General features: G+C 36.8%; 1 protein-coding gene across 1 annotated transcript in view; it reads right to left on the reverse strand.

The window, feature by feature from the left end:
• The window catches only part of VPS13B (vacuolar protein sorting 13 homolog B), a 424,599-nt gene that overhangs the window by 117,518 nt on the left and 292,415 nt on the right, over positions 1–14,666 (reverse strand). The window contains 1 exon segment of the mRNA XM_032708140.1: positions 678–1,380. Coding sequence (XP_032564031.1) covers positions 678–1,380 — 703 coding nt within the window.

Consider the following 14,666-nt stretch of genomic DNA (forward strand, 5'->3'; position numbering starts at 1 on the left):
CATTTGATTTCTCTCTTCAGCAGTATAGATAAGGCAGGCATAGAATATTTCAGAATATTTCCTACAGAACAGTTATTTTGATATTTCTTGTTATAGGCTTTGCATATGAAATGAAAAAAAAAAGCCATTTATTAAGAGAAAGGAAATTCTTGCAAAACCCTATTGCTCAGTTGAATGAGAACCTAAAATATGTGACATCATTGATGCCGTCTGAAAGATCACTTTATTTTTCTTACAGTTTATGTTCAAAGCACCTGGTGCTTCTATAATGTTTATCTTTACATTTTATCAGTAAGCTAGTATAGGAAAATATTGTGACATTCAGTCATAAAAAATGCTTTTTATGAAATTACCTTGGCTTACAACTCTTACTTCCTTAGAAAACTTTGAGAAGTTAGAGTAATGCAACAATCCCTGTCACAACCTGGTAATGAGAAAGTAATACTAAGGAACAGGAAGAACTGGTTGCTAAAAGGTTAGATCTTAACTAATTTCAAACATTTTACATGCTTAACTTGATTCAGCTGTGAGGTGTAATCCTAAAAACATGTAAATGTAGTGACTAGTATTTAAAGGCATCCTAAAAGTCTCTCAGCTGTTTTCCACCACCCTAGTAACTTTGAGACGTGTAACGATTTTCACAGTTATATCCAGGACTGAATGTTAAATGCTCTTACCTGTACACTTGTAGTCTGAGGCGACTCCTTTAAGGCCAGCATCAAAAACTGATATTTCTACTTTTTGCTTTCTGTGGTGGCAGCTCAGGAGCACAGAGGGCTGTGATACTATGAGGTAGAGAAATGGCTGTAGCTCTATGTCTCCGGTTCCCCTGCGACCAGGCTGCCGTACAATAGTTATACCCAGGGCTTGTCGAGCAGATGATCTTGTGGAAGCATGTAGACTTTCCAGTGACAACAGACCCGTTTTTCTCCCAGTCGACAGGGGAGCGTTACTGTTCAAAAGATCATCTGCTGTGACGGATGAGATGCACGGCTGACTGGGCTTCTTGGTATCATGGCCGCTGCCTGAGCCCCTTTCTGGAAGGTTCAAGGAGCTTTTGCTTATCTTCTCACCATCTTTCTGATCTTGCACTGATTTTGAATTTGGTAAGGCAGAGCACGAGTAAGTCATCAAGGAGATTCGACTTGCTGTAACAAAAATGTCAAAGGGAATGAAATTGAGATTCTTCACGATGGAAGACTGGCGGGAAGGACGAGCAATGCGGTGCTGGCTGGTACCACTGTGCTGCTCGATCTGAATGATTCTGATCTTAATGCTGTCGCTGCCAATTCCACTGTCCTGTGCCCCACTATAACGGGAAGAAGTCTCAACTGTTCCTCCATCAGCCACATCCATTTTTTTCTGCTCTTGTTTGGAAGCCTGCAAAGGAAAGTATTATATTAACTTCTGATATACATATCTCAATTATTTTCATTTCAGTCACAGCAAACAATCACTAGACAAACATGTCAAAAAAGAGACGTATAAAAAAAATCTGCCAAGTTAACTTTAACACAGTAATCACTTGTGAAAACACAGCAGGTGTCTGTTCCAACGAAATGATGACTCACGATAGCTGAAGTGCCAAAAGAATACGTGACAGAAAAAACCAAAAAGCAGGCAGTAATGACTTCTAGTCACAAAAACATTTGTTTAATTTAAATGCTTTATTTAAACTCTAAAGAATCTACAAAAAATTTATGGCTTTTACAAAACCATATAGCTGTGAACTAATGTACTGAAAATAAAAAACCTAGGTAGAATTGTTTTCTGGTTTTGAGCACTGATGCTGAAAAAGTCATTTGTGTCTCTAAAATATTTTACTGTGATTAGATGAAATAGAACATGATATTAATCTACTGCATAATCACAAAAAGATTAAATGGAATTATAAGCTGAAATGTACAAATATTATGTTGTAAAAAAATATTTTGCTTGAGTGTCATGGAAATACAGCTGCCTTATATAAAACACCAAAGTTACAGGAAACATCAGCACTATCTAAAGACTGGTTCTGTGATGGGGTATGAGCTCACAGCTTACTGAGGCTACACATGGTATTGTCTGTGATTTTCAAAGGGTTTCACATGAGAAGTCACTGCATATAGAAATATTTCAAAAAGAAAACATACACCACTGATCAAAAAAAAAAAAGTGTTTCAGTGTTCCTTCTATCAAATGAAATGCAAGAGTGAAACAAAAAGTCGCAATGCTGTGTCCAGAGACTGCATAGGCTCGAATCAAAAGACAGAGATATCCCAAGACAAAGAAGTATTTCAGGAAAAATCACTTTCAACACTGCTCATGAAACAAGTAGAAATCCTATCAAGAGCTTGAGGGCAAGGTGGGGAACATACACCAAAATCCTTGGTAAAAAGAAAATCTGCAGAAATTCAATTATAATCATCATCATAATGAGGTATGACCAATTCCTCAGATTCACACGGAGTTTAGAGTCATGCATTCACCCTGTATAGCTTCCATAGCATAACTAACAAGTCCATCTGTGCTGCCCAGAAGTGTTTCTGCTCTGCTCTGTATAGGAGCTAACATAAGAAATGTCCAACTCAGTAGGATTCCTGACCCATCCAGCCCAGTACGCTGCTTCCTATAGCACCAGGAGGAGACTCTCTTGAGACGGACTGTGAACCCTGGTCACTTCCTGCAATCTGTTCCTCTCTTACTCCCCAGGCATCCACAGCTGTTGCATGCAGGATGCCAGTGGTACATGTCTGTGTCGTCGTTTTAGTAACTGTTTCTGGACTTCTTGTCCATGAATTCATTCTATTCCTTTTTGAATACACTGACAGTGTCTGTCCTCCACAATCTTCAGGGGCAACAAGTTCCAATTTTTTATTTAAATTGCTTTAAACCATCTCCTCCTCATGACATTGCATTTCCCTGATCTTTGTAGTACATTTATTGAATAGGTCCATGTCCAGCTTTATTAGTGTTGCTATGACTTTGTAAACTGTGATCACAGCCCCCCTCAGTCTTCTCCTCTCCAGAAAGGGATATCCCAGCCTTTTTAGTCTCTCCTCCGAAAGAAGTTGCTCCAGTACCTTTAATCTTTTTAGCTTCCCTTCTCTACTTCTTTAACTCCACTATGCACTTTTTGAGTACTCTACAAAGCATTCAAGAAGTGGAATCACTATGGTTTTATATAGTAATAAAATGACACCTTCTGTCTTGTTCTCAGTCTCCATCCTGATATCCAGCATTTTTGTTGGGTTCTTTTGGCTGACACTGCACATTGACTCAATGATTTAATTTCTATGTTCCAGGACCTACTTCAATAGTTACTTCTTGTCTTCTCCACCCCCTAGCGAATCTTTGAAAAGGGAGGTATAAACTAGGACAAACTGTACCTTAACTACCTCTTCAAAATAGAATAATGAATTACAAGTATTTACATATTTTATCAGCAACTTAACTATAGGAATGAAGGGCAGCGAATTACTGAATTTCTTCAAATTTCTGCGGTCTTTATGCAGCAATATTAATAGAAATGTGGTTATGGGGGAGGTGAAGAAAAGCAGTTAAGGTTCCTTTATATTGTGCTTTACAGAACAAAGGCAGCAATCACCTCTCCTTTTCTTTAAAGGAATGAACATACTAGAAAAAGTATTACAGAGGAAATCCTAAAACAGAACCATTAACTAGCCGAGATTTTCTTTGAAAAGGTTTTTGCCAGCTCTGGTTACAATCTTTTCAGATTCACTCATGTACATATTTTTCAAATAACCAATAAAATTCTTTGCGGCTGTTTTCTATGGCAGACTCATATCACTGACTTGTAAATGTGATACCACTTTTAATGCAGCCTCTGTAAAAATAACTAGAAACCATTTTAATGAATCACTACATTATGAGCCAAGAAATCCTCATTCCTCCTGATATACTAGCAAAGTTAGGCTATTTACACCTCAGCCTCTCTCCCTGGTAAACTATAAAGTGCTTCACCCGTATCCTGCACTGACAGCACTTTCAAAATTGGTACAGATTGTTTTATTGCTTATGTGTATTGAAGGCAAGCAGAAGGCAGAAAGGATGAAGCTGTGAAACAATCTTGCCTATCATTTCATGGAAATGCTGCCTGAAATCAAGTTGAGGACATATGCTGCTAAACCCAGCAATTTTTAATTGCTACACAGACATCAGTTGAGTCTGATAAAAAGTTTTTAGAAAGCATGATTCTGTAGTGAATGACACTCTGATGGTTACCACATGGTATTCTCTTGGTCTCTGCTATGCAGCAGAAATTTCTGCAGCTACCTGACATTTAGGTTATGCATGACTTGGCTAGAGGAAATGAAAATACAGTGCCATCCACTAAATGATAACCTTCCAAGGAGAAAAGCATTGCATGCGTATGACCAAGTGGAGGGAGAAAGCACAGTTCTGATTTCTGAATGGATCTGCTCTTCTCACACCTCAACAGATTTGAATTGAAGCCTAGTTCTTTTCTTCTGCCTCTTGTTATGATTAAGTATTTATCAAATGTGCTGGTTTATGTAAAGCACCTCAAGGAAGGTAAGAAAGTAGCTCTGCCTCCACCCCCAGTCAGACTATAGTTTCTCTGTGCAGGCTGCTGCAAGGGTGCTAATTGGTCCCAACTGCTGAGTTTCCTGTTACGCGGACATTCGACTACAGAAACTTTACTGAGACCCCAAATCAATTCACGCAGGTCACTGAACAGCACTCAGATGGCAATTTCTGCTCAGTACTAAGCAGTATGGAATATGAACCAGTGCCGGAAAGGTGAAAGACACCATATCCTATTACAGTTTTCCATGCCACCCGGTTCCACAATGAAACTTTGACTTACGTATGGTCTTACCACATATATTATAAAGGTTGAAACAAGTGACTAATGATTTGCAAGACAGCTTTATATAACACAACTGGGTACAAAATAAAGGTGCAGAAGGATCACAGGAACTTCTTGCATCAATTTCAGCTCAGTGAGCATCGAACCTTCCAACCATGTTTCACAGTTAACCTGAAAATACACCTAGTAGTAAATTTGGGAAGCATTTAGGTATTCCTCTAATGGGATAAGGACATGAGAGGGAATGACTATCAGTATAACAACTCTAAAAATGCTCTTCGCTGTATTATGGAGTAAATGGGCCAATACTTTAAAGATGTCAAGAACAGCAATATCATCTTGCTGTTAGTAAATGTAATGGTAACATTTATCATTGGGCTGTATTTTATCAATTCTCTTACTCTTTACATAACCCATTTAAAACGAACAATAAAAGTTTTCTTTAATTAGCTACTGGTGTGCATAAACATGATCATGATTAAACCATAAAAACCAACCGTACGTTACTTTGGTCCCCTCTCCCATGTGTTTTAAATTATTTTAGTTGAAAATGTACTTTGAGTCCCTTTTAAAAGTTCGACCTTCTGCTTTCAGAGAATTAAATGCATATTACTATAGTGGAGAAGATAATGTTTCAGACCTCCAGGCATATATTAAACACACTGGCAGCACATTAGACAAAATGCTTTACTTATTAGATACTTCCTATTCTAAACAGTGTCATCAAAGGCTAAAAACAAAATCCATATAAAAGCTGCACAATGCTTCCACACAGAACCTGTGCCAAAATCCCTGTACTTTCCAGCTAATGAGGAAAGGATGTGTACTCTTAACATATGAATGTAAGATTTTCCAAGCATTCACTTTAGGAAACAGGACTATTGATTCCACATGGCTTATGTTAAATGAAACTGTATTGGTAAAATAACCTTTAAGATATTTGGCATGATAACTATAATTAAACAGTATTCAAAGGAATAAAACAAAAGGGAATTTGGTTCCACAATGGCTAATTAAAATAAAATGAAAAAACACAGCATGTCATCTATCAAGATAAATTGTTATTGTTTAAGAACTATTTAAATACTGTTAAAATATACTTTTAGATAAAATCTGAAAGGACTGGAAAAATATTTGTGGCTTAAAAATGGATAGTTTGGTGAAGAAAAAAGTATAGGAGGCTGAAATTTTATGCTGAGATAATAGCTTTAAAGCTTTGAGCATAACCAGATGCTACTTAAATCAGAGGAATTCTACAGTCTCACTGTCAGGATGAGTTGCAATATGGAAAGGTTTTCAATAGCTAGAAAAAACACGTCAAGATGATAGTTTACTTCTTAGATCACTTTGTGCACTTTCTCATTCTTTCACAGTTATATATCCTATCAATACCACACACCATAGAAAAGGTGTTGAAAGCTACACTAGTAGTTGGGGAACTGTGGTTAATTCTTCCTTTTCATGTGTTGAGATAGGTAACTTGACTAGCTTAACCCCTTGAGTTCAATAGGGCATATGACACATATATCTATCTAGAGATAGGGCATGGAAATGGCATGTCCTGTGGAACACAAACAGGTAAGTACATGATAAAATCAACGATAAATAAATAGATTTTCTTTTCAAAATTGGCAAGCAGTCCCATCTGAGGTCGCTGCCATCTTAACCACGTAAGAGGTAAGTCTTGTTTATTTTCCATTTCTGATCAATGTATTTAGATGGTAGAGACACGTCTTCAAAGTTTTTACTGCATAAAGAGCGGGAATAAAATCAAAGTAAACACACAACCTAATACTTTAGATCAATAATTAGAGGTGTTTTAGAATTGGCAGCATTTCTATATTATATTTCTTAATCTCTCAAGAATTTTCAACAATAAGAAACGTAAGCACATCCAAATTGCACTATAAACATTTATACCAGTTTTATGTTCTTTTTGTGATACTTGACAGTATAATTCCTTAATTAATAGAATAACTCTAAGGAGTCTTTGGAAGTGCAACTGCTCTAGATGAAAAGCATCTACATCTGCATAATTTTTCCAGCTTCTCATATTAATTATGGTTACATAATGACACTAGTGAAGTACAATTTCCAACCATTTCTTAACTCTGATCAAAACCCCTCAGCCAATCATGAGATCATGCTTCACATTACATAAGTTATGGAAAGACTCACAAGTGTGAAACCACAAAATCAAACTGCCAATCACATCTGCTCCATCACTGTTGCATGTGATCTAGTTTTATTTCTTTTGTTAAAAAGTAGTAATATTTACATGGAAATAAAAATCTTGCCTACTGCACAAACTGAATTATAGAAAAAGAATATGCTCCATTTTTGTTTTCCATTGCGCTTAAATTGGAATGACAAAGAAAACACTGCATAGCTTCTTCCTGGCTTTGTTCTAAATACTTCATCTATTCCATTGAAGAGTTTCCAACAGTTTAGAAATCCAGTTGATGTATCATTGTTATAAAGATAATCCTTTTTTTGCTTGTCACATTGCTCTACTGAACACTTCAACTAAAACAATTTTATTATGTTTTGCATATGAGTTAAATGATTGATTTTAATTCTGACCATTATCAAAATTATTTTGTAACTTGACACATTAATCTCACATGGAAAATATAATGAAAGACACACACACAAACATATTTGACTGCTATATTATGTCTTCCAGTCTAATAAAGTTCCAAATAAAAACTTCAGACCTGCAATTAAATCTAGACAGAGTTACTTCTACTCGTATCAATCCAGCTGCAGAATGAGTTCTGGATAACACGAATCCAAAGCTATCCTCCAAAAAGGGAACTATTAAATCAAGCCAAAATAAGGCACCAAAAATAGCAGAAATGTCTAAAGTAGTTTATTTCACATAAAAATCAAATGTGGGTGTTTTTTTTCAACTAAGGAATTTTCTTTTTAGGCAGAATTTGTTGCAAAACAAATACAGAAATACTTCTGATGGGAATTCAATGTAGTTTTCACAATACTGCAGGAATTATGTGAAAGATGTGATGGCAAGGAGCAATACAAACTCAAACTCAGCTTTTTTGTGCTATGTTTTCCAGCTCTTTAAAAGTAAAATAAGAGGCTACATTCTGTTCAACACTGATGCAAATATTCATAAATCAAAGCTGTACTAAATGTTCCAATTGTAACATGGGTATATGCAAGTGCTAAAACCTTTCTAATGCCAACAAAATTATTTTTTTCATGTTAATACAAACAATGTGTTTATTTTGCTATCCTATGAAAGGCCACTAAGAAACTTGAGTCCATTTTTTTCCTTTCCAAATAAAGGATTTCAATTTAAAAAGACTAGGTTGAAATCTGGCAGAGTATTTTTTTCCACAGTATTTTTTCACTAATATTTTTACTAAAAGCATTAACTTTTTTTTATGTAGTTTTCAAAATTTAAATTCAGAATTTTAAGTTATTACCTCTGCTTTTATGCAAAAAACAGTGGATTAAAATACACATGCGTATTTACTTTAGACATGATGAGAGTTTGCTTATTTTTCACATTCTCTTCTGGTTTTTGTTTTGTTTTGTTTTGTTTGTCTTTTTAAAGCCAAGGAACAGCATTTTTCAGCTTGCATATTTCATTTGGACACTTTCAAAAGCAGTAGTTGAAACTCCACCTTGCACAACATTCATATGGCACATATAAGAAAGACAACCAGGGGATCAGGCCCAGCTGTCACGGGTTTAGGAAAGGCAGGTCCTGTGTGACCAATTTGATCTCCTTTTATGACAAGGTGATCTGCCTAGCGGATGAGGGGAAGGCTACAGATGTAGTCTACTTGGACTTCAGCAAAGTCGTTGATACTCTGTCCCATGGCATTCTCCTTGAAAAGCTGGCAGCCCATGTGTTATGATCCGATTAAGGTGCAAATGAGATCACAAGCCGAAGTCAATAACACGGATTTTATTTAGCAGTAAACATGATGTAGAGAGATAGAAAGAAATAGAAAAGGATGTATGTGTGTGTGAGAGAGAGCGATTAAGAGAGAGCAAGCGAGAGAGAGAGCAATCAAGAAGAAAATGCAGTGGCATCCATTGGTCCTTCATCCTGGGCTTCTCAGTGGTGGTTCTAGAGTCATTCTTCTGGGTGTGCATTTCTAAAAATTCCAGGCTAATACACAACTTAAAATCTTTTGTTATGAGAGGTTTTCACCATGTCAAACCTCTGTGCATGCGTGCACATGCATATGTCCTTTTGAGTAAACCTCATGTGCTTTGCCTTCATATCCACAAAATGGACCCTCCCTCTTAAGGCTTCCTATTTTAGTGTAAATTTACTTTGGTCCTACACCTCTTTTTTCCTTTATTGAAAACTAAGATTTCTGCTTTGAAGAGTCTTAGAAAAATCACAGCCATTTACCCAATATAAGAATTGCATGTAGGTTTATACTGGCATGAAAATGTTTGCTCCTATGAAGTATCAAGAAGTACTGCACAGTCTTTCAAAAAGATATCTCCCTGCTGGTTTTTGCAAGAAAATCAAATGATGACACAAAGCTCCCAAGGAACGGAAACATGGTATGGCAGTGACTCAGGATGCTGGCAAGGGCTTTATTTTGATAGTGTCCTTGAACTAACCAAAAGACCTTTTATTTTCAGGAAAACATCCGACAAGTGGCTATGTGGGACCCAAGTAGTGGTAAAACTACCAGGAAAATGATGCAAGTATTATTCAGCTATTCCAGCTAAGGGTTTTTATTGGCATTCTCAAAAAGTTACAGTTTTGGCACTCTCTCTGACAGTACTGAGCTACAAGACTATGTTTAAAACAGCAATGGTGCCAATTTTGTCCATCAAATCTATGCATACATAGGTCTTAAATGTGCTAACTTTTCCTACGCAAATCTTCATGTTATTATGTATCTGAAAAAACCAAACAGACAAATTAACTCATACAGCTTCCTTTCACATGTCAAGGTTTCAGGTCTTTAACATGACTAGAAATGGGAAATGTATGTCACCTTACTATGAAATATTCACAATCTTACAAAGGTGCTGCAGAACATAGATTTTCAGATTTAGGTGAGACTGATTCAGATGCCATTCTTTTACAAAGGTCTAATGAATAAAGAATTCTGATTATAGACTGGAGTTCTGTTCTTTTTTAGTTTCAAACATTAGAAAATTATTAAACTATAAAATAGTTATAGGTAATCCTGCCCAGCATACAACTACTTGTTAATGGCCCAAGGACACTGTTGCAGCTCAGACTCATACAAATTAATTTCAGAGGAAACAGAACCCCCACTCAACTCTGTCCAATAACATAACCTGGACTTCCTGGATATCTTCGCATCCATTTGATTTTACATACATAGAAGGCTATGCTCTTTTGTGTTTAAACTCACTACTAATTAAACTGTGTTCATGCAAGTATTCTTGTCTTTCATCAAACAGCATGAAACACTAATGAATGTCTGATAGAACAGACAAATGCATTTGTGAGAAAATAGCCATACTTGTTTCCTGACAAAATCTCAGGCAGGAGTTTGACGCCTAAAGATTTTTAGCTTTTTGTAGATTTTATTGTAGCTATGTAGTTTTCTTTCACTTTGGACAGTTACTTTCTCACAGTTGCATTCTTGAACTTTGGTTTAACCATCTTTTAACTGTCTTTTCAAGGTAATAGATTTTAGCAAGGACATTCTGTTGGGATTATCCACCTGGACCGGAATAATAAGTTACATGGTAGACAAAACAAGACAGAAGGACCGGAACCCTTGGAGGAGCTCCAGTGGGGCAGTTCTGAGGGTGGTATCAGGGCAAAATGGGTTTTTCGGTTGGCTGTCCCCGCTAGATATGATAATTAGTTAAAGATATAAAAGTGTAAGAATTCTGTATGTAGGGGTGTACCTGTGTACCTCAAGGCCTTCATTAAAGAGCTGCTCTCTATCTTATCTACACTAATGTTGTTTGGAGCGATTTTTTCCCCTTCCATTTTAGGCATCGAGTTATAGGATGTATCATTCTACTAGACAGTCTTGGATGGACAGTGGCATTACCTGAATCTGAAGACAGACTATAGCTGGCCAGAAAACCTGAAAAATTAGGAAGGCAGCTAATACAATTACCAGCAGTACACTCTGAAAAATTATGCCTCATTGCTTAACAGACAGGATATTACTACAGGAAAATTCTGGCCTTAAGAAAATCAATATGAAATTAAGCAGTATATCTATCCCTAGTTAACTACTCAGTCCCTACAAGCCACACAAGTGTCTGAACAGTGACTAATGCCAACTACTGAATAACGGCTTTCCCTCAGTGGTAGCACCTGTTCTGGTTTCTCATCATCCACTTCCTGTTTTTTTACAAAACAGATAAAAAAATTAATTAACATTGAGACTTCTATTCTGCTTTTCAATTTGGTTGAGAACACAAAATATTATATATTATTTAAGGATGACTGACATACAGAGATAGTATCATTAGCTTTATTTACATCTAAAAATAGGTTAAAATGCATGAAAAAAATTGTTTCTCATGAGGGAACGCCAGGAAAAAAAAGTGAGGATCCTTCCACAAAGAAAACAGAAGTTCAAAATCAAAATTGCCCACTGTCTATAACTTCAATGAACTGTTTATTGGCCTCAACTATCCTTTCTCCTTTTATTCCTCATCTTTCCCTTTAAGAAAAAAAAAATCTTATTTCACTTTAAAATGAAGGAAATTACAGTATCCATGTGTTTACAACTGCTGTCAAGAATCAAGTTTTCTGCACCTAGCAGGTGATGCTCCGTGCAGGGAAGAAAGTGTAACTGGTGCTGCCTAAAGGTAATGTTACCACAGCATCAAACTCTACTGTATACAAGCATTAGATGACTCAAAGGAGAAGATTAGTCAAGATCAAAGCATGCAGAACCCTCAGTCCTACATCGTGTGACCCAACATTTAAACTTTCGTCTCCTCATCAGACGATTAAGCAAATCATCACTATGACACATTCAATGTCCATACTGTGAGAAAGTCCAAGCACGTGTTCTCTCACACTACTACTCCTCAGGGTGAGTTTTAGTCACTGCCTTGTCTTCACTGATTTTGTCTTGCCTACATGTCAACAATCAACTCTACTTGTTATTTATGGCAAAACTATAATAATTCTTACATAGTTTATGGTTTTCTTATTCTTTTTTTTTTTTAATCAAAAATGAACCAATATGATTTCTTGCATATGTTCTAATTTAAAGAACAGTTTGAACTTTGGACCTTTTTAATGGCAATATTTTTATTATCTCTGTAATGAATACCTCAGATTTTTTTGATTGATACATTAAATGATCAGAAATGGCAAAATTTTAAATTAACTTTACATACCATTTAGTTATTATTTTAATTTGACAAGGAAGTACAATGATATTTTAGGTAATAATAAAAATAATTCACAAGTTGTCTTCAAAATATTGCTAGGCAGGATATGCAATACAGAAATTGGACAGAATGTTTATGTCTTTTAGACTATTTCATTAAGGATAGTATGAGACAAAAGAAATGCAATTCATTGAGCAAGAAGGTCAGATAATCGAGTACTGTAGGCTAAAGAAAGAAAAAAAAGGTGGACTGAATCCTCACTTGCACTTCACACTCATGTAAAAATTGTTCTATCCCATGAGGGTCCATCTTAAAACACTTAGAAAAATACCAAAACAGGAAAGAAAAAAACCCTAAACCTTCAGACATTAAGTAGTATTGATGAGAACACAGAGGAAAAACAACACTGTAGGTTTGTTGTTTTTTTTTCTTTTCTTTCCATCTTACTGTAAGTATTTTATTTTGCTGTTATAACTTCTTTTTTCCAGAAAATAATCACAACCCCTATGAGGTGTTTTCCCATTAGCTATGTTCCAGCATGAGATTCTTTAAATCCGATTGATACGAAGCTTCACAGTATTCCAGGGAAACACTTGTATTTTTCCTTTAATTAACAATACGAAATATCTTTTTGTGCTGAAGAAATATTCTTTGGAGTGTCCATGAAAGGAAGATTTGGAAGCATGTCTCTAATTCACAAACATATCTGTAGATCGTTGTTTTGTGTAAATTTCTCCCCAGCTATATTTTCTGTGAAATCCTGGTATGCATGAACATCTTACCACTTCAATTTAACTGGTCACAGAAGACATTAATGAAAATATCAGAGAAATGGGTCCTGAATCATGAAGTGTTTAAATAGGTATGGGATACAAATTTCTATTTTTTTCTCACACAGTTTGTGTGCTTGTGGACATAAAAAACAGCAGGACAAACCAGTTTCTTCCTAGCAAAAGGGAAACACATTTTGAATCCACAGTTTCAAATCTGGTTTTACCACATTAAGAATTCTTTACCTTATAAGTTTAATATCTATCTTATTTCATCTTATTGAACAGACACTACATTGTAAAATAAAAATTTTCTTAACTTTGTATCTCAGAGACTATAACCCCTTTTTTTTTCCACTTTAATTTTGTATTTGCAGAATCTAAGCATGAAGATTTCCTCAAAGAGCCATTTTTTTGCAAGAATCAGTTTGAAACATTCTTTTTTTCCTAATAATTCTAGGACAGAAAGTGGAAGTCACATATTTACAGCAAAATAGATTGTCCTTTGTTTCCTAGTTCTTAATGTTCCCTTTTCACATTCTAAGGACATTACCCAGATCGACATGAAATGCCATTCCTCCTTACCAAAGCTTCATGAGCTTTTCGGTTATGGAAGTTACTGTCTTTCACAAATTCATGAGGAATGTAAAAGGTACAGTATGGATTTAAAAAAAAAGTACACAGAAGTGGCCTCACTATGCAGGAATGAATGCAAAAGACATTTCCTAATGCTGGTGACACAAATTAGAGCTGCTTTGGAGATCTAGTTGTGGTGTGTGCTTAGAAACGACAACTTTCTGCAACCCTTTTCAACTGCAAAAATACTTCTCTGGATGTATTCCATTATTTCCAAAGCCATAAAACAAATGCAGTGAGAATAATCAAGCCTAATCTTAAACTAACCTTGTCAAGGGGTTGTCCTTGAGAACCTCTGTCAAAGTGCTTCAAATCTAAATAATCCAAATTTTGTTACTTTCCCTTTACCTTATTTCTTTGTTTCTGTTATCTGAAACTTTACATTTTGAAATCTAACTAGAAGGTTCATAATATCTTGAAGTGGGTTTCTGCAGCTAGGTTGGTAGCTACAGGGGTGGCTTCTGTTAGAAGCTGCCAGAAGCTTTCCCTGTCTGGTGCAGCCAATGCCAGCCAGTTCCAGGACGGGCTTCCTGCCACTGGCCAAGGCCAAGCCAATTAGGAGTAATAGTAACACCTCTCTGATAACATATTTAAGAACAGAAAGTCGTTGCGTAGGAAGAACTCCAGTCAGGCAAAAGTGGAGTGAGAACATGGGAACAACAAAGTAGACCCCAAGGCCAGTGCAGAAGGAGGGGGAGGAGGTGCTCCAGGCACGGGAGCTGAAGCCCCTGCAGCCCGTGGTGCAGACCATGGTGGAGCAGCTGTGCCCCTGCAGCCCATGGAGGACCATCGGGGTGCAGAGACCCACCTGCAGCCCATGGAGGAGCCCATGCTGGAGCAGGTGGATATCTGAAGGAGGCTGTGGTGCCGTGGGAGGTCCAAGATGGAGCAGGGTCCTGCCAGAGACCTGCAGCCCATGGAGAGAGAAGCCCACGCTGGAGCAGGTTATTCCTGGGGAGGACTTGTGGCCCTGTGGGGGACCCACGCCGGTACAGCTCTTTCATGACGGACTGCACCCCATGGAGGAGTGACCCACGGGACAGCAGTTTGGGAAGAACTGTTGCCTGTGGGATGGACTCACACTGGAG

Source organism: Chiroxiphia lanceolata, chromosome 1 (genome assembly GCF_009829145.1).
Source record: "Chiroxiphia lanceolata isolate bChiLan1 chromosome 1, bChiLan1.pri, whole genome shotgun sequence".
NCBI classification, from domain to species: Eukaryota; Metazoa; Chordata; class Aves; order Passeriformes; family Pipridae; genus Chiroxiphia; species Chiroxiphia lanceolata.